This window comes from Lemur catta, chromosome 19 (genome assembly GCF_020740605.2).
Source record: "Lemur catta isolate mLemCat1 chromosome 19, mLemCat1.pri, whole genome shotgun sequence".
NCBI classification, from domain to species: domain Eukaryota; kingdom Metazoa; phylum Chordata; class Mammalia; order Primates; family Lemuridae; genus Lemur; species Lemur catta.
This window is the reverse complement of record NC_059146.1, coordinates 31,816,453-31,836,177: the sequence shown is the minus strand read 5'-3', so window position 1 is coordinate 31,836,177 and position 19,725 is coordinate 31,816,453. Positions and strand designations below refer to the sequence as shown.

General features: G+C 54.9%; 2 protein-coding genes across 9 annotated transcripts; both read right to left on the bottom strand.

Moving 5' to 3' along the window:
• Positions 1–39: 39 nt before the first annotated feature.
• Positions 40–5,145, bottom strand: ALKBH6 (alkB homolog 6). Of its 6 annotated transcripts, XM_045532256.1 has the most exons (8): positions 5,096–5,143; positions 4,446–4,523; positions 4,275–4,353; positions 3,923–3,991; positions 2,447–2,507; positions 1,957–2,108; positions 1,618–1,734; positions 40–489 (listed from the first exon to the last, which is right to left on the bottom strand). In XM_045532256.1, exons 3-8 carry the CDS (start codon positions 4,326–4,328, stop codon positions 226–228), a joined length of 717 nt encoding a protein of 238 aa, XP_045388212.1. In that variant the 5' UTR covers positions 4,329–4,353; positions 4,446–4,523; positions 5,096–5,143; the 3' UTR covers positions 40–225. The 6 variants fall into 6 exon arrangements, with proteins under 6 accessions (XP_045388212.1, XP_045388211.1, XP_045388215.1 ...); XM_045532255.1 differs by lacking the exon at positions 4,446–4,523 and having other exon boundaries at positions 5,096–5,145; XM_045532259.1 differs by lacking the exon at positions 3,923–3,991.
• Positions 5,146–5,575: 430 nt separating this feature from the next.
• CLIP3 (CAP-Gly domain containing linker protein 3) lies at positions 5,576–18,581 on the bottom strand. Of its 3 annotated transcripts, none has more exons than XM_045532252.1 (14): positions 18,347–18,581; positions 17,805–18,029; positions 14,345–14,484; positions 14,165–14,258; positions 13,796–13,957; positions 13,288–13,406; positions 12,167–12,403; positions 9,478–9,613; positions 9,202–9,330; positions 8,415–8,558; positions 8,222–8,345; positions 7,951–8,015; positions 7,488–7,560; positions 5,576–7,122 (listed from the first exon to the last, which is right to left on the bottom strand). In XM_045532252.1, exons 2-14 carry the CDS (start codon positions 17,968–17,970, stop codon positions 7,068–7,070), a joined length of 1,644 nt encoding a protein of 547 aa, XP_045388208.1. In that variant the 5' UTR covers positions 17,971–18,029; positions 18,347–18,581; the 3' UTR covers positions 5,576–7,067. The 3 variants fall into 3 exon arrangements, with proteins under 3 accessions (XP_045388208.1, XP_045388209.1, XP_045388210.1); XM_045532253.1 differs by having other exon boundaries at positions 17,805–17,984; positions 18,347–18,488; XM_045532254.1 differs by having other exon boundaries at positions 17,805–17,974; positions 18,347–18,488.
• Between the last annotated feature and the right edge of the window lie 1,144 nt (positions 18,582–19,725).

Below are 19,725 nucleotides of genomic sequence, written 5' to 3'. Positions count from 1 at the left end.
GCCACCCCATCCCCCCAGAAGAAAACACTAAAACCAAGGAAAGATATTTTTGGTTTATTTGGAATGGTTTTTTGTTTTTTTTTTTTCTCTGTGGTTCCAGCAAAGTTATTGGGAAAATAAATAACCCAGGGGAGCTGCCTCTGCCTCAGGGTTCCAAGTTCACAGAATCACAGCAGCCCCTAGATGGGCAGGAAACCGGGATCCGAACGGTCCAGAGCCTGGCGATCACTTGCCGAGCAAGAGGCCGGCGCGCAGCACGCGGGGCACGCGGCGGATGGTCAGCGAGACCCTGGTGCCGCGGACCAGGCAGGCTCCGGGCCGCGCCGACGGGCAGGCGGCCACATTGGGCGGCAGGGAGGTGGCGTCGAGCTCGTCTACCCGGGCGGCTGCGATGCCGTGGAGGAGGCGCGTGTAGGCGGTGCCACGGAGCACCAGCAGGCTGCGCGGTTCCAGCAGCAGCGAAGTGGTGGGCCGGGGCGGGGGCCGGGGCTGCAGGGCGGGTTGATAGTCAGCGGGTCTCCAAAAGTCGGGGGGAGGGGGAGAGGTCAGCAGGCTTCAGGGGTCAGGGGACAAGGGTCAGCGAGTTCCCAGGGACAAAGGCTGAGGAGCAAGCGTGCTCCCAGGGATGGAAGCTTTGGTGGTTCAGGAGTGAAAATTGGCGGATCCTGGGGCTGCTGGGGAAGGGAGGGGGTGGGGACAGCAGTCCCTCGGGAGGGGGAAGGAACTAGGTTGCAGATGGGGGCGTCACAGGGTCAGCAGGCTGTGAGAACTGCAGCCGGGCTCTCCTAACAGCTGGGGCTGGGACTGTTTCCCCAGGAAACGCAGGCAGAGCCCGGCTGAGACGGCATGGCTGAGGCTAGGACCCCGCCGGACAGTGAAGCAGAGGTTAAGGGAGTGGGCATACCCAAGGACATCAGGATGTTAGAGGACACTGGCACAGGAGGGGGTGTCAGCATACTCAGAAGTATGTGGGCTAAAGGGGAAGCCCCAAGGAGGAGCAGGTCAGGGGAATCAGGTCCAGGGGAGTTTCTGTGAACACTTAAGTGTGAGAAATACATCACTCAGAGAAAGAGATCAGCGATGGTGTTGTCATGGTATCTGGCGGGACCCTGGGCATCAAAGCATGTGTCAGGGGTCCAAAGAGAATCTGGGTGTCCTGCACCACAGATGACATTACTGGAGTGGCAGGATGTCAGTGCTAGGGTGCCCTGTGAAGGGGACAGAGTCAGAACATCTGGGAGGATGTTGGGGCACCCGTGAGTATATGACAGTGGGGTATCTAAGGACGTCAGAGTGTCTGCTGGAGCCCCGCATGGAGTACAATGTGGACCTTGGGCGGTTGGAACAGTCTGAGCATGTGTGGGCAGGAGGTCTACGGGGTGTCAGGGGCATTTATTCAGCGGGTTGCGGCCCTGGGGTGTCTGTGGAAATTATGGTATGTAGGGTACCCTGAAAGCAGATGGACCTGGTGTCTGGGAGGCAGTTGTACCCCATGAGGGGACAGGGGAAGGTGTCTGGGTGTCAGGAGTACCTCAAAGGCAGGTGGGATCAGGTGATCTTGGAGGATGTGGGAGGTCGGAGTGCCCACAAGTGGCTGGGGTAGCGTCTCGGGCCCACCTGTTCCACAGGGTCATCATCCTCCGGCTGCCGCGGCTCGTAGAGGTCCAGCATGGTGTGGGAGCCCAGGCTGATGGTGCTGACGGTCGGGTAGTACAGTGGTCCGTCCTCATGGGGCTGGGGAATGGGCACCAGGGCTGGGCAGGGCAGGGGCCCACACCCCCCACCCTTTAGGTTAAAAAGCTCCCAAGCTGGGGACAGGGAGGTGAATGCCTGCTTGGGGTATGTGGCTATGTGATGAGTGTGAGGCTGGGCAAGCATGATGCCCTGTCCCATGATGGCTCAGAAGTCTGGGGGGAGGCAGTTACTGTGGGGGTCAGGGCGAGGGTATGTGGTTACCATGATGCCCTCCCCTGGCAGATACTGGTTCACGAGGACATGGTTAGCAGGGAGACCCCCAAAAAGTCTGAGGTCAGACACTTTGTCCACGTAGCGCTGGAGCCATGGGGGCAGCCGCTCAGGAACCATCCCCCGAGGATGGGGGAGCCCACCTGGGGAGGGCAACAGAGTTCTGAGGGCTTCCCCATGGGACTTGGAACCCCCATTAAGGGTATCCCAGGACTGGAAGCACGCTGGCCCCCTCAGGGACCACTGGACCCTTCAAAAGATTCCTAACTTCTCCAGACCACTGGACCCTTTCAGATACTCACAACACATCAGGAAATCCCTAACCCCTCAGGACCCCCATTGACCCCTCAAAATCATGTCCACTGAGACCCCTTGACTCTCAGGGATTCCCTCTCTTCCAATATCTTAAGACTATTGGACCTGAGCCCCCTGCTCCAGCCCACATCCCAGATCACCCATGCCCCCAGCCAGGGACACTTACCCCAGTTCTGTAACTTCCTCCCAGAGAGCTGGGTCCACTTTGGCTTTGGGGCATTAAAAACCTAGGAGGTGAAGGGGTCACTCCTTTTTCAGGACCGCTCCTACATAGTTCTCCCACCCAGGCCAACAGAGGCCTTTACCTGGGGTGGAAACGGGTCATCTCACTGTCCATGGGATCATTCTCTGGGGTAGTGTGTTCCCAGGATTTTGTTTTTTGCCTTCTTTCCTGGGGAGGCTTTTGGCCCCAAAGCCCACCCATGTCTACTGGGATTGAGGAAAGGAACCAAGACTACACAAAAAATTCTGGGACTGGACTGGGCTCTTTCAGCCCAGTGGCAAATAGTCTATAATTTCCTGATTCCTGGGCTATCTGAAGACAGTCTTGAGTTTTAGAACCTTTTTGTTTCTAATGCCTGGCTGATGGAGTGTGCTGTACTGGGTATCTCAGTACAGCAAAGAAAGTACTTTGAAAACTCTCCATTCCCAAGATCCCAATAGTCTAGAATGGACTATCTCAATCCAGGATACCTATACTGTACTTGATAATCTCCTCATTCCCTTCATGGTTGTAGAGCTGGACTGGGCTATTTCAGCCCAGGGATTCTATTAAATGTAAATTTTTCAATCCCAAGAACTCTAAGGTCTGGAGTGGGCTATCTCAGCACAAGAGCCTGTGTTCTGAAGCTAACTCATTCCTGGGATTCAAGCTTGAGTAGCCTACTCCAGCACAGGGAAGATCTGTGCTCTGTAACTAAAGCTCTGGGGCTGCAAAGGGCTTTCCCAGTGCAGGGATCCTGAGCTTTGTAAATTATTCTTTCCCCAATCCTTAAGAACAGAATACAAATTGGGTCATTTCAGCATAGGTGGTCTGTGCTTGGTAATCTTGTTCCAAAAACTCTGGGTCTATGCTGAGCTATCTTGGTACGGCGAAGAGTTTACTCTGTAACATTCTGATTCCTAGGCTATCTCAGCACAGAAATCCGAACACTAAATTCTTCATTCTCCAATCTCAAGGATCTGAACTGGGCTATATCAGCCTATATTTATAACCTCCTTTCCTCTAAGCTAGCAAGATTGGGCTATCTCATTACAGGGAGTATGAACTCTGTAACTTCCTTGCTCCTGAGACTCTGGGGCTGCACTGGGCTAGTCCCACACAAGGACTCTGATCTCAGTAACATTCTAGCTTTGAAGGCTTGCCTGGGCTATCTCAGTACAGAGAGTCTGAGCTTCATCATAACCACCTCCTTTCTCAGAATCAGTTTAGTTTCCCCTAAGCCTTCTAGAAAAATCTTTTTTTGATATGCCCTTGCAGGTTCTGAGAGAGGAATGGGGAAGGTGGGAGATGGGTGCTGTGTGGCAATCTCCTTTCTGCCAAGGTCTTCACTGCAGCCTTGGGGGCTCTCATACAGGGGGCAGGGGTTGGGGAGGGATATGAGAAGAGGGAGAAAACAGATCAGAAGGGTACTGGGGTCACCTGTCGAAGCAAATACTCCTCCTCTTCCTTGGAAATGAAATCAGGAACATAGTAGATTACAGGTGGGGCCTAGGATAAAGAGACCCCCCCTGAAGGTGTGGCCCTTCCACCCACACAGGGGCCGTATCATCGCTGAGCCAACTCTCAGGATGTCAGGCCCAGATGTGAAGTCAAGGAACCAATGCCCATTCTGGGGTAGGGGTCGGGGTAAGGCTGGACCCTGAAGGCAAGAATGAATTTGGAGGGAGGGGGCAGTCCCAACCCATGAACCCAGGAGTCAGCCTGCCTATCCCACCCCACCTCCCACCCACTAGTCCCCACCTTCACCCTCTGCACCCCCATTCCTGACAACCTGCTCCACCCTGAATGGTTCCAGGGTTGGGACCCTGGCGTCCTGCTCCTCCATCGACACCAACTCCTTGCACCCAGTCCTGTGGGGAAGGGAGGACACACTGAAGTCACTAAGCCTCCCACCCACAGGCCATGATACAGCCTTCCACCCCATCGCCCACCAGGGCCTCACCTCAGCGGTGAAACTCACTTGGCCTCTAAAACCTGAGTCCTCAGCATCTCAAAAGCTACACAGAAGCCCCTAGTCTCCCTGCCGGAACACAGTAAGCACACAGAATAGTCCTCCAAAACTCCACCAAGGGCCCATCAAACTACACATTTGCCCTCTCAATCCTCTCACAGAGAACATTCTCTGACCCCACCCAGGGAGCCTTTCTCAAAAGCTCCACACATAAACCCCAGGGGTGCACCCAGAGCCCCTTTAAACACCTTAATTTGAGACCCCACTTCAGATCCACAACCACGAGCCCGGCTCTCTAACAACTCGGGGCCCCCCTGGGCCCTCCTCCGGCCTCAGGCCCTTTCAGATCTCTCACTCTGAGCACCCCTGTGCCCCCAATCTGAGCCTCCTCAGACATGTCCACTCTCAGCCTCCTTGCATGCCCCACTCTGACCTCAGATTTCCTTTCCCGAGTGCCCCTTCATCCCAGCACCCTGAAGCCTTTAGCCCTGAGTCGGACTCCTCTCAAACCCACTTCTCTCCCTGAACCCCTCAGTCCCCCAACTCTGAGTCTTTTAGGATCAGTCCCTGAGCCTCCTCGGATCCCCACTCCCAGCCCTCTTGGACAACCATCTGTGCCCCGGGACACCCCCAAAACTGACCGTACACCAGTGTCCCCTCCAATTTCTAAATGCACCACCCCCTCCCCCTCCCAGCCACTTCCGGCCCACATTACTGGCGCAGAGGCTCCGGCCAATGGGAAACCTCAGCGGCCTTAAGGGCCCGCCTTCCACCCAATCGGCGCTCTGGCTCCGTATTCGTGCGTCATTTCGACCCTCGCCTGGGAATAGGCTGCGCTGCCCTCTGAGCCATGGCGGGGTGGCATCTTCGTCTGGCACCTGCCAATCAACTCCGGAACCAAACCTGTCTAACTGCGGAGGGGGCCCAGATGCGAGGGGCAGTCGTAGCGGCCGCGGGAAGGCCGCGAGAGGACGTACTGGGGGGGCTTCCCGCAGGGCTGTTCTACGCCCATGCCTCAAGACGGCGAGACTGAAGGAAGAACTTCCTCTCCCACCATCCCCTAGCAAGGGTACAGGGTACAAGAGACAGGACCGAAACCCCCAATGACCTGACACAGAGACGCCATAGAAACATCTTTATTGAAGAGGACAGAAGTCATGCTGTTTGGGGACATGCAGTGAAGGGGCAGTCGTGAGCTGTCCTTGGTGGTCAGGGCCCCAGGTCTACCCTGGACCCCCTGGGCCTTCAGGTTCTCCCTTGGGCTGTTGGTCTGGCCGAGGTGCTGTGAGGTCCTTTGGGGCCAGTGACCAGAACATAGATTGAAATGGGGGCTCCAGGATTTGGGATCCCCTCAGGGCCTTGGGGACTTCCATGTATTTATTATACATGGAGGCTTTTAAGAGTTGGGGTTCCCTTGGGGCTGGGGCTCTTGGAATTTGAGTGTCTTGAGATCCATGGATTCAGGGCATTGAAGTCCTCCAGTTTCCAGGGATGGGAATACCTGTTTGGGGTATCCTGGTACCTGCAAATAGGGCTTGAGGTGCCCTGAGAGCCTAGGATGCATATCCTGACTGCAGTCTCCTCCATCCCAGGCACAAGGACCTGATGATTGGGTTTCCTGGGGGCTTGGGATTGGATTTGTAAATTTGGGATTCCCTGGGGATTTGAGGATTCCAAGATTTGGGGGTGCTTGGAGTGAGGGCCTTGAGGTCTTCTAGGGGCTGTAGGACTTGAGGACACACGGGAATTTGGGATACATGTACTCTGGGGTTTCGGATCCCCAGAGTTCCAGAATGGGGCCTCTAAATTTTGGGGTCCCCCCTAAGGGGGAAGTCATTACTTAAAAAATAGAGAATTTTCTGGGAGCCTGGCCAGCACAGGGGCTGTAGGCCATGTGGGGCGGGCTTCATACAAGGCACTGGGGGTTTCTTCAGGGTGCAGAGGATAGGAAGACTTGGGGGTCCTGTAATTAGCACTTCCAGGACTGTTTTGGTGTCTGTAAATTAGGGGTGACAGTGGACTGGCTAAGGTGGGTCTCTTCAGGGGCAAGAACAAAAGTCTTTGTTAATGGAGGAAGTATCTGATTGGGAGGTTGGAGTGTAAGGGTTTCGGGGTGACCATGGGGGTCATGACATCTCAAGGGGACTGATGTTAAACAAGGGATAGTGACATGAAGATCTGTGGCTCTGGAGATGTGACCTATGTTTATTTCAAGAGGACTTGGGGGAGATCTTTGTTAACGGGGGGTTTCTGATCCAGTGATGAGTGACTCAAGAATGTCCTGTTGTGGAGCATTATGTGGAGAGGGTCACCATCATTTGGGGTGATGTGGAAATCTGTGAATTGGGGGTGTCTGCTCTGAGGGGTTGGGGATAGGGACTAGCCTGAAGGTGCTACTCAGGGAATCTTTTTCTGGGTGACATGGGGTCTATATTTGGAGGGTTATTATGGGGGAATCTGTTAATAATGGGGCCTCAGTGATTGAGGGCTGGCTAACAGGGGGTCTCTACTCTGAATGTGTTACTGGGAATATCTATCTCAGGGTGACTTGGGGGCTCCTGTGTCAGGAGATGCTAGTAGGGACTCTGTCTCTTTGTCGGGTATCCAGGGCCTCTAGGACTGCATCTCTGCCCTCAGCATCCAGGGAAACCAGCAGCAGAAGAGCAACCTGAAACGGAGAACGGGGTCACACTCTGATGTGAGCTGCAGCAACACCTGGGCCCCTCACCGCCAGCTCTTCCCCCCATGTCTACGATTTGACCTTTCTGGATTCTGCCTCTTAACTCCCTGGCTGTGTCTTTTTAGGCTCATGTGCAGTAGAGGGTGTGCTGCTTCCTTTACCTGCCCCCTAAAAGTTAAAGTCACCAGAATTCAGTGTGGGCCCTACACCCTAAAGGCTGTTTCTGGGTGTGCTTACGAGTCACAAGTTTTCCTAACCTGTTTCCAGCCCCTCCCAGAGCTCCAGCCCAACTACCTAGTGGATGCCTTTCTCTGAACATCCCATAGGAGAGGGGACAGGCGTTGGCCACGCACCTGGAGATAGAGTTCTCTGATGCAATGTCCTTTGGGGTCCGGACTGTTGTGAAGGTGCGTTTGGGCTGCGTCACTGAAGAGGAAGACAGGGTCTCAGGTGAGGAGTTGACAGACCTACCTGTGTCTTCAATACCCATCCAGACTCCTTGTCATTCATACCTATCCATGTCCCCAATACTACCTGGATACCACATTCCCACTACCCATCTGGACTGCTTGTCAAAAATACCCACCATGTCTCCCAATAACTACCCCTGTCCCCAATACCTGCTCAACCCCATGTCCCCAAAGAGCCTTGTCATTAACTTCACCTTTAAGACCTATCTTCTTAGGGATCTTGTCTCATCATTTTCTTGGACGCTGTGTCCTCAGTTAAATACCTGAGACTCTGTCATCAGCATATGCCTGAGAACCCATGACCCATCCTCCATCCCCAGACTCCACCCCCTACTCTCCAACTCACTTGTCACTTGATGTACTTTTTTGGCTCCAGCACTATCTCCAGGGGGGTCAGTGGATCCGCCAATCCTGGGGAGACACAGGGAGTGGGAAAAGTCAGAGCTACCAGAGGCCAGAGTCTGAGTAGGAGCTGAGCCCCAGGGGCCTGTGAGGAAAGAGCTGGGGTGGGTAGGGGGTATCCACATTGTCCTGCTGTTCCATGAGGAGGAGACCATCTGAGGGGGGATCAGGGCTTGGGGTGGTGCCCTGGGTTGGGGGTCAAAATTCAGGCTCACCTCTGAATACGGGATGCTGGCGCAAAGACCCCGTGCCGAGGAGGACAGGTGAAGTACCGGACACCAAAGACAGAGCCATCATGCTTGCCCGTGGGCTGGTCCAGCTCAATGCCATACCAGTAACCTACAGCAGAAGGGTATCAGGATGCCTCAAGGCCCTGCCTGCCCCCCAGCCCAGCGTCCCCATCCTCACCTGGAGCAAAGTCTGTCTTCCCATAGAAGCGCACAATCCCCTGCTTCTGGCCTGCAACGAGGACTTGGTCTCCCACCTCAGCCTTGGCCCCATCACGCTGCTGCAGGCTGCCCAGAGATGGGGATGATGGGGACTTCTTCTTGCCTAAGGGTAGAGGGTACAGGGGCTGTGGCTGTGGCCCCAGATGCCAGCTCTGGGGACCCATGCCACTTGGAAAGCCCCAGAGCAGAAACCCTGTCCTGGCTCCAATCAGAGGAATTCCAGAGACTTCCCCAGAATTGTGGGGTGTGGTGGGGGTTTGGCTGGAAAGGAAACCAAATCCCAGATGCCAGAGAACTAGGAGGGGGGCTTTAGGCCTGAGGAGAAACTGAGTCACAGAACCTAAAGAACCCCAAAATCTTTTCTCAAAACTGAGAGGATATGTGGGCCAAAGGAAAAAGTGAGTCAGAAGTCAGGAACCCAGAAACTGTCCTTTTAAAATGAAGGGGAAATTGGGTCTGAGAGTAAATCAAGTCACAAAATCCAGGAACCCCCAGATTCTTCCCTAGAACTGGGGAAAACCTTTGGGCCTGAGGGGAAACTAAGTTACAGAAGGCAGGGAACCCAGAGGTCCTTCTAAGAACTAGGTGGGGCCAGTACTGAGCTAAAGGAGAAACTGAGTCACAGAAGTCAGAAACTCAGAGCTTGTCCTCTAAAACTGGAGTTTGGGCCTGAGCAGAAACCGAGTCACAGAAGCTGAGCTACCCACAGACCGGCACGTCCCACCCCTAGGGCTCCCTTCTCTGACCTTTGTGTTCCCTGCGGCCTTTGCCAGTGACACGGGAGAAGTCCATCCGGGGAGTCCGGGGAGTGGAGGTGACAGAGGAGGGGGGTGCATCCACTGCCTTGGAGATCTTGGACACGGAGGCAAAGAGACCTGGGGGAACAGAGCCTGGCTCGATGCTGTCCAAGCCTCTGCCTTCAGCCCTGCCCTCATCCCCCGGCCACCATTACCCAGGCAGCAGCATCAGAACTACTGGGTGGGCCCCACCCCCACCCCTCTTGGGCCCCAGGTGGGACTGACCCTGCTTGGGAGGGCAGATGAAGTACCGGACTCCCCCAACACTGCCATCGTTCTTGCCCTCCGGTTCGTCCAGCTCCACGCCCACCCACTGGCCGCTGGCGAACTCTGTGGTCCCGCAGAACCGCAGTGTGCCCGTCTGGAGAGACAGGGGAGGACATAGCTTCGGGAGGGGACTTGGGAGGCCATGGTGGACCACTGACACACAGGCAGCAGGCAGCACGATGGGGTGGAGGAGGGAAACCTAGATTCAAATCTCAGATCAGACATCATCATTTCCTGATGAGATGACTTAACCTCTCTGTGCCTCAATTTCCTTATCTTTGAAATGGGAACAGAAATCATACTCACCTTACAGGATTGTTTTAGAGCTCCTTGTCCAATATAGTAAATAGTGCCCAGCCAGATATGACAATTTAAATTTAAACTAAATTAAATATTCATTTCCCCAGTCACAGTAGCCAAATTTCAAGTGCTCAGCAGTCACATGTAGCTTGTGGCTACTTTACTGGACAGCAAACACAGAACATTTCTACCATCCCAGGAAGGTCTTTTGGGCAGGGCTGTTGTGGAGAAATTCAAGCCCTCAGAACAGGGCCTGGTACTAAGAAAGGGATCAGCAAGTGTTGGCCATTAGTAGGCTGTAACTTTGGTCAGGAGACTTCCTGGGCCTCAGTTTCATCTGCAAAATAGAGACAGCAACCCACCCCGTGGGTGCTTGTCTGGCGGAAGCATTTTTAACACATGTAAAGTGGCTTAGCTGCAGTGAGCCTTCGGTGAGTGCAGTTATTATTATTGTGCGAGGCTCATTCACCCATCCATGCCTCAGCTCCTTGTCTGTAAAATGGGCTAATTAATAGTGCTGACTTTGGGGAGGTTGAAGTGGGGATTAGCACAGCACCTGGCTGTCTGTGTCAGCCTCTATTCTAAGGGCTTTTTAAATTAATTTCAACCTCACACAACCCCCTGAGGTGGGTCCTGCTATTATCTCCATTTACAGATGGAGACACTGATGCCCAGGGAGGGGGAGCCCCTGGCCCTGGGTCCCACAGCTGGTGAGTGGCAAAGCTGAGATTTCCCATAGCAAATCCCTGAGCCCGAGCTCATAAACACTGCTCAACGCTGCTTCTCTGAGGGGCAGTGATTGGTATTACATGTTTTCAGGCAAGAGGTTTCACCTCTTGGAGCCTCTTATAACCTTCTGGGTTGTAAAATGGAAAGGGTGAATCCATCTTTCTTTCTGAACTGTCCGATGGATTTGATTAGATCATGTATGGAAAGCTTTCAGAATGGGGCTGATGTAGGCAAAACTCTTGATTAGGAAAAAACATGTGACTTTTATGGTTTCTCACTGCACAAGAAACAAAATCCAAATTCCTTCCAGTGGCCTTTCAGTCTGGTGTGACCCAGGCCCTGCTGACTTCTCCACCACACCCCCTCCAGTCACACTGCCCCTTCCCACCTGTGGGCCTCCGTACCTGCTGCTTCCTGTTTCCACATCCTTGCAGGGGGGGGCTCTTCCCATCTCAGCTAGGACATCACCTCCTCAGAGAAGCCTTCTCAGGACACCCCAGCTAAAACTGCCCCTGCACTCAGCCAGGAACAATTTACTCAATCCAGGCATTTAATGGTCTTCACAGCCCTTGTTGCTACAGAAATGATCTTAACCACAAGTTCACTTCATTGCCTGTCTCTCCTTCACTGCAAGTGGAGCTCTATGCAGGCAGGGCCCGACACAGCCCTCTGTCCCAAAGGACGGACTGAGTCCAGCATGTCCCATTGACCTGGGACAGCAGATCAATGAATGGAAGTCAGAATGCCTGGATGGTGGAAGATTCTCTCTGCCCTCTAGGCCTTTACACCTGCTCCCCCTCCCCGAGCCCCCTTTCTCCTTTTACTCTCCTGCTTCGCTCTTCCTCACCTTTGAGTCAGGCGCAGCCCCCATCACACCCGGTCACTCTAGCCTGTACTTTCCTAGCCAAAGTCCTGACCGCTCTGAGAGTGGAGGTGGGGCCTGACTGGGGACCAGCTGACCCAGGGGAGCCACAAGGACACAGAGCTGCACTGATCACTCAGCTAGTGCTGCCACATCACAGCCATGACTGCTCTGGGGTCACTGTCAGGTGATAGATCTGGTTTCCCCCGGGGACAGAGAGCTCAGCACAGGGTGAGGCTTAAAGGAGACACCCACAGAATAATCGTTAGACGAAAAAAAAGTACTGTGGGCCGGGCACAGTGGCTCATGCCTGTAATCCTAGCACTCTGGGAGGCCAAGGTGGGAGGATCACTTGAGGTCAGGAGTTCGAGACCAGCCTGAGCAAGAGCGAGACCCCGTCTCTACTAAAAATAGAAAGAAATTAGCTGGACAATTAAAAATATATAGAAAAAATTAGCTGGGCATGGTGGCACATGCCTGTAGTCCCAGCTCCTCAGGAGGCTGAGGCAGGAGGATCACTTGAGCCCAGGAGTTTGAGGTTGCTGTGAGCTAGGCTGATGCCATGGCACTCACTCTAGCCCGGGCAACAGAGTGAGACTCTGTCTCAAAAAAAAAAAAAAGTACTGTGCGTATGACTGGGAGGGCAGGCAGACGAAGGGGAGAGTCTGCACTCTGCCCAAGGACCCAGCTTGGAGGGACAAGGGGACTGAGTCCTACCCCCACCCCCACCCGCACCCCCACCCCACCGTCCCTGACCTTCTGGCCGTCCAGCAGCACGCGGTCTCCCAGGCGCAAGCCCAGCGCGCTAAGCATGAGATTGCCTGGGACGTTGTCATAGTTGGGTAGTGTGACCTTGGGGAGGGCACAAGAGAGCGGCACAGCCTCCTCTAGCAGTGTTCGCAGCTCCTTGGCCACCAGCGCTGCCTCTGCCTTGTCCAGGGACATGTCCATAGGGTCTGGGACCACCTCCGCAGGCACCTGTCCTTTTCGATTCTGCAGACCAGTAGGGAAGAGAGGGGGTGGGGACTCATTGGCACAGGCCACACCCCATGGAGGCCATGTCCCTGGAGACCCCGAGTTTGGGTGAAGCAGGGGTGGGACTAGGTCACACCCTGGGCCAACATGGGAATAAGAGGAAGGCACGGGGCATTAAGATGCAGACCACATCCCCAGGAAGTCCACCCCAAGAGCCTGGGCTGGGGATGGAGCCAATAGGGAGTGGGGGCCCCACTTCAGTGCTACAGGTCACACCCTCAGGGAGGCTACGCCTCAAGACCCCAAGCCTGTAAGGGGCCATGTGGGGGAATGAACATTGAGAATGGGCTCCTGTGGCACAGCGTCCGGGGTCAAGCTCTAGGCCAATGGGGAATGAGGAGAGGCAGGGTCTCAGGGGCACAGGCCATATTCCCCCAAGATATCCGTGCCTGGGATGCTGCAGAGTAACTGGTGTTGAGGGTAGGGGTGATAATGGATGGGTTGGGGGCCAAAGATCACACTGAGGGCTTATAAGGGGCCCGACCCTCTCATTCATAGAGGACATAACTCTACTGTCCTCATGATCTTGAAATGCTGTCTACACACAGCCACAGGGTCAGGATTGAAGGATATTCCTTGCTGGAGGACCCTGGCAGATCCCTTAATCTCTCTTCCTCAGTCTCCCCATTGTAAAACAGGGCTTATAATAGACTTCACCAGACATATAATGAACACTAAGTAAACTTCTGCTATTATTTCATTCGTTAAGTGTACAGATGATATTTATAATACTTGGGAAGTCCAGAAATGCAGGTGGTCCTCATCCCCTGCAAAGGACTGCTGGAGGGAAGGGGGGAGGGAGGGAGAGGGAGGATAGTGGCGGTGGGCCAGGGTGGCAGTACCCTCAACGCTGGGTTGGCGCCGTGCTCCAGCAAACATTTGGCCGCGCCCAGGCACAGGTTGGAGGCCGCAATGTGCAGGGCTGAGCCGTGGTTGAAATCACTGCACGTGGAGTTCACCACTGGAAGGGGGCGAGAGGAGAGTTCCGGGTGACCACCAGTGGGACTCCGGCCCTCCTCCTACCTCTAGGTTCAGGTCTTAACCGGAAGGCCCCAGAGCCTCTGCCGCAGAGCACCGCCCCTCACTCCTTGGCCACGCCCCCCAGGTCTGCCCCTCCCGGGCACTGCGACCACCGAGCCCCGTCTTCCACACCTCCTGCCTCCTCCCACTGTCTCCTCCGATCGCAGTCCCCTCTGCCCCCCCAGCCAGGCCTCAGTTCTGCCCCCTCACTCCCCGTCCCCGCCCCCTCACCCGGGTCCTTGCCCCCAGCACTGGGTACCCTTCTCCTCTTTCCGGCCCTCCTCCCGCCCGTGGGTCCAGCCTCCTCGTTTCCAGGGCCCTCCTCCTCACCTCGCGGCCGCGCGCCCTTCAGCAGCACGCGCACGAGGTCGGGCACGTCGAAATAAGCCGCGTAGTGAAGCGCGTTCATGTTGGTCCAGCGGCTGCGCAGGGTCACGTCGGCGCCCAGTGCCAGCAGCTGCTGCGAGAGGCGCACGGCCGCAGCGGGGTCCCCTGCACGACAGACGGACGCGTCAGCTTGGAACCCCCTCTCCAGAGCATGGGCCCAACGCCTGGGGAGGGCCCTGGGCCTCAGGGACTTGCACTTAGGGATCTTAGGCTGCAGGTTCCAGATGAAGCCTGAGTTCTGGGTGGTTTCGAGAGTGTTGGGTCTGAGAGCCTAGGTTTGGGGGCTCATGGCCTGGGGGTCTGGGCCCTCACCGACTCCGTGGGCCCCAGCCTTGCAGGCATAATGGAGCAGCGTCATGTCGGTCAGCCCATCACGATCGTTCACGTGGCAGCCTCGGCGCAGAATCTGCAAGTACCAGGGGATGGGGAGGATTACCCAAACATGTAGGGGACCCCATCTCCCTCTCTCCCTGCCTTCCCAGGTGTTCTTACCTCATTGCCGATGACATCTATCTTGTGCTGGACTTGGGGCACCCACTGGCGCACAATGGCAAACAGCTCCGGGATGGTGGTCTGGGGGTTGAACAGAATCTCCTGGCACGCGGGGTCATTGGGATCGAAGAAGGTGAAGGCTGGGGTGGGGAGAGGTCCAAGGTCACCCCAGGCAAGCTGACCCCCTCCTTCCACCCCGAGGCAAGGTGCTCTAGATCTTTGCTTTTAAGAGCCTCTAATGCAGGGTCTCAAAATGGTGGCATGTGGGCCACAGTCAACCCACAGGCATTTTCTGTGTGGCCAGCACAAGGTTTCAAACTCAGGAGCTTTCGTGTAAAAATCTGCATGTCCGGTGTGTCTTGGAAAATTGGACAATCAGGCAATTCCCACAGACCAGCAGACTCCATCCCCTGACACAAGAGTGTGGTGGAGGGTGCGGGCCTCGGAGTCCGCGTGTCCAAGGGGGCTGCTACCGCTCTCACCCACTGCTGCCTGTGAGGGTACGGGCACCGTTTGGCCAAATCTCCAGTGTAAAAAGAAATAAATTTAAAAAGCCAGAAGTCCTGTTTTTTTAATAAAACTCTCCCAAATTTTTCAAATGCTGTGCAGTCCACATAAAATGTATCCATGAGCGGGATCCAACCTGCAGCCAGCCAGAGTCACTTCTGTCTCCTCTCAGTACCCTCGGATGAGTGTTGCTCTCTGTGGCAACGTCCGCACCCAGCACACGGCCTGGCACGTGGCAGGAACTGTGTGTGTTGAATGAACGAGCAAATGAATGAGCAGATGACACACAGCCCAGGGAAGTGCCATATAGGAGTCTCCAGGAATCAGTGCGTGTGCTCCTTTTAAAACCTCAGTTATGCCGTAACCCTCCTTGGCTCAGAACCCTCCCCTGGCTCCCATCCTACTCAGAATACAAAGGCCCCACCATGGCCCCTGAAGCCCTGCACATCTGGTCCTCACTTCTCTGCCCTCTCCCCGTCACTCATTTCCCTCCAGCTGCACTGGCCTCCTCCTGTCCCTCCAACGTGCCAGGCAAATTCCTGTCTCAGGGTCTTGGCACTTGCTGTTTTTCCCACCTGGGACAGTCCTGCCTCAGATCTTCAGAAGGTTTTGCAGGTCTTTGCTCAAGTGTCACCTCCTCAGAGAGGCCTCCCCAAATCACCCTGTGTAAATCAGAACCCCTGCCCTTTCCCATCTCCTACTGTACTTTATTGTGATCATAGGACCCATCTCAACCTCACATAATACGTTTACCCCTTCCTCTCTTTCTCCATCCTTGTTTTCCTCTCTTCTTCCATCTGTCTTTTCTTTTTCTTCCTTTCTCACTTGTTGCCCTGACTAGGATGTGAACACTACCTTTCTGCTCTGCCTGTTCACTCCCTTATTCCCAAGGCTAGGTATGGCACCTGGCACGCAGTAGGTGCTCAGTTAATCTCTGTTGAATTAATGTACAGATTTAACAAACAGACACACGATTTCTTCTCAGTGTCCCTCTTAGCCTTCTCTCTGTCCCAGACTACATTTCCAGATTCCTTCACACTCTGTAACAAACCCTCCTTGTTCTGCAAGCAGGATTCCTTGGAGGGCACAGCCTAGACCCTCTGACTTTCCCCTGAGCCACAGGCCCCAGCCACCTCCAGCTGCATTTGCAAAGGAGACTTTCCAGTTTCCTGGGGCAGACCCTCCATTCCCCAGATAACCTTCTTATTTTTCTATCAAACTGAAGTCAACTTGTAGTCTCCGTAATCCGCCTCTAGTGGATGACATGTCCACAGATGCCACCTCTCCTGCCCTATTCTGGCAACGTCAACTCTCTGAACCTACTGCCTAGTTTCTGAACCTCAAAGCTGCTGGGGCTTCCCAGCCAGCATCCTCTAAAATCCCCCTGCTACATCCAGCTCTGGCTGTACTCCATTCTTCGCTACCCCGGAGCCAGAGGGAGCTTTTAAAACTATAAATCAGACCTGCCACTCGTCTGCTTTTAAACACCCTCCCCCCACGACTGCTCTCCCCCATCACACTTAAAATATATCCACAATCTTAACTGTGGCCTTTAAGGCCCTTCCAGATCTGGCCCATGCCAACCTCTCACCTCAACTCTGCTCACTTCCTAAATGCAGCTCCAGGATCTTTCTGTTCCAAGCTCAGTTCTGCCTCAGGGCCTTTGCACTTGCTGCTGTCTGCCTGGAACTTTCTTTCTCCAGCTTTCCTATGGCTGATTCCTCCTCATGCTCTGGGTCTCAGGTGACAATGCCACCTTGTCAGAAAGACCTGCCCTGGCTACTTTGTCTCAACTAGCTGACCCCTAGACATTCTCTACTAAATTTCCACCTTTTATTTCTTCCATAGCACTCACTCCAGTCTGAACTTACCTGATTTATTTATCTGTTCACTTTAGTCTCTCCTCTCCTGATAGGAGGAATCATGCCTGGGTCACTCACCATTTTTTTTTTTTTTTTTTGGAGACAGAGTCTCTCTCTTTTGCCCTGACTAGAGTGCCGTGGCATCAGCCTAGCTCACAGCAACCTCAAACTCCTGGGCTTAAGCAATCCTTCTGCCTCAGCCTCCCGAGTAGCTACGACTACAGGCATGTGCCACCATGCCTGGCTCATTTTTTCTATATATTTTTAGTTGTCCAGATAATTTCTTTCTATTTTTTAGTAGAGATGGGGTCTCGCTCTTACTCAGGCTGGTCTCGAACTCCTGACCTTGAGCGATCCTCCCCCCTCGGCCTCCCAGAGTGGGTCACTCAGCATTAAATACCTGTCACACAGCATAAGGCTCATCCCAGCCAGAGTGGTAGCTCTCAATAAATATTGCTTGGTAAATGATTGGACACTTTCAATTTCTCCGAGAGGCCACACACTAAGCTCCACACCCTCCTTCCTCAGACCCTTTACTCCTGTGGTTACCTCTCCTGGGACCCCCTTCTGCAACCATTCCCTTAGTTAACCCCAACCCACCCTCCGGTCTCCCTCAAATGTAACCTCCTTGGGGAAACTATGTCTTAAAAAGCTCTTGCAGAGTCTTGTTCTTGGTAAACACAATTCTCATCGTGTTTTGTAATTATATATTTACGTTACATTATATTTTTATACTTAATTGTGTGGTTGTTATTGAGGCCTATGAGTTCTCTCAGGGCAAAGACTGTCTTGCTCCCTGCTGTGGCCCCAGCTGCTAGCATAAAACCAGACCCATAGTGGCTTTCAATAAACGTTTGTTGAATGACTAAATGATGTGTCATGAATCAGAGATTAGAATTACAATTCCATTCTCCAGTGGGTGAATGAATTAATTAATGAAGGGGGGTTTCAAGGACTCTGCAGCCAAGACTCCTATGGACCACCATCCAGTTCCCCAGAATTCCCCTACCATCATCACCAACAGAGCTCAGCCCACCCTCCCAGGCCACCCAAGGCTTCAGACCAGATTCCAGGGTGGGGACAGTGGTTACCGTAGTCCTTAGGGAGGGGGGCAGGTGCCGAGGGGTGCACAACAGGCTTCTGCCGGCGCTCCTGGGTGGGGCTGGGGGCCTCAGGGACGGGCTCGTCCTCTTCCTCCTCTTCTTCCTCCTCCCCTCGGGGCGGCGGGGCCATTGGGGCAGGATCTGTCTTAGTCATGGTCCTTGGTGGCCCTCGGGGGGGCAGATGCAGAGTTGGGGGCTGCCTTCAGGCAAATCCTGAAGGCAGAGGTCAGCTAGAGAGGTTGGCCACAGGCTCCAGGGTCCAAGTCCCCAGAAGCTCGCGGGGCCCCGGGTGGCCCTCGCGCAACTGGATCTTGGGGAACCATAGGGACCCTCGTTACCTATCAGAGGGCCCCTGCACGTTCGCCCAGCGCCTGCCACCTCCCCAGGCCCAGCCCCCCATTCTTCTCCTCCAGCGTCAGGCCCGTCAGGCCCCTCAGTCTCCGCCGCCCCCTCCTCGGGTTTGTTTATCTCGGGATGCAGGATGCTTCGCCCCTCCCCTTCCCCGCGGGCCTCCCCGCTTCCCATCTTACCTGGGGTAGACGGGGCTGGGGACCACAGCCGAGCCTAGGAGACCGCGGGAGTAATGGGGTGTCGGTGTCGGGGGACGTGATTGGGGAGGAGAGGGAGACAGAGAGAAGGGGACCAGGCCCAGACGCCAACGGGGGATGGGGGTGGAGAGGGAGGGGCGCTGACCGCGCATGCGCCTTGTTACCCCCCAACTGGGGGCGGGGGAGGAGACTGTGGGAGGCAGCGCTGCGAAGGGGATAGACTCGGGACCCGGAGAGGAAGAAGAGATGGCCGTGGAGAAGGATGCGAGACGAGGCGACAGAGGAGAGAGATGAAGCAGAGACAAGGGCAAAAAGGGAGGGATGGGAAAGCGGGCACATCTTTTCCTCCCTCCCCGCATGCCAGAGCCTTCCCCGGGCCTGCTGCCCCGGCTGGGGCGGTGGTCTCAGTGCGCGGGGGTGATGGGTGTGTTCTCTCTCTGGGACCTCAGACCTGACACCTTCTCCATCCTCGCCCTGTATGAGGGGTGTCTCAGAGGGTGATTTTGTAGAGGCTCCTATCATTGTCGTCGTCATCCTCACCATCATGCAGTGCTTACATGCTTACTTGGGCCCAGAGGGGTTACGCAGCTTGCCCAAGGGTACACAGCAAGTAGGTGACAAAGGTAAAATTTGAAACCAGGCAGCCTGTTCTGGTTCTTAATCACCATGCTACATCGCTGTAGCAGTGTCTAGGGGACAGATCTGCCCACGGACCTTTCCAACCCTGTCAGGACATGTATTGCCCCCACCCCCCACCAGGAAAGCTTCCTAGAGCCAGCCCAGGGTCCTGGCTCCATCGTCCTGGCTTGGCCAGAGTCATCCCAGCCTGAATAGGGCTGGGTCACTTTGCCTTCCTCCCCGTATCCTTCTAATGGGCAGGCCCAGTAGCTCTGTCTCCAAAATACTTCCAGAATTTCATCCTTCACTCCCCACCCCAGGCCCCCATCCTGGTCCATCTTTCATCTTCTCCCACCTAGACCATGGCAGCAGCCTCTTCCCTGTCCCCCCGCCCACCACCCCCCAGTCTGCTCCCTACATGCTGCCACAGGGACCTACTGACACCTGTTCACATCAGGGCCCTCCTTGACTCACAGGCATGTGCTTGCTGTCCTCGCTCCAGGCAAAAGCCAAGGCTCTCGACCATGGCCCACAAGGCCCTATGGGAACTTGCCCTTGCCGTCTCTCCAATGTCACCCTCTGTCACTCTCCCCCTTGTTCACTCCACTCCAGCCATACTAGCCTCTTTGCTCCTTACCCCAGGACCTTTGCAGTAGTTGTTCCTTCTGCCTGAAATGCCCTTCCCCCAGATACCTACATGGTTCCCTCTCTCCCCTTTCAGGGTTTTACTTATTGGTGCCTTT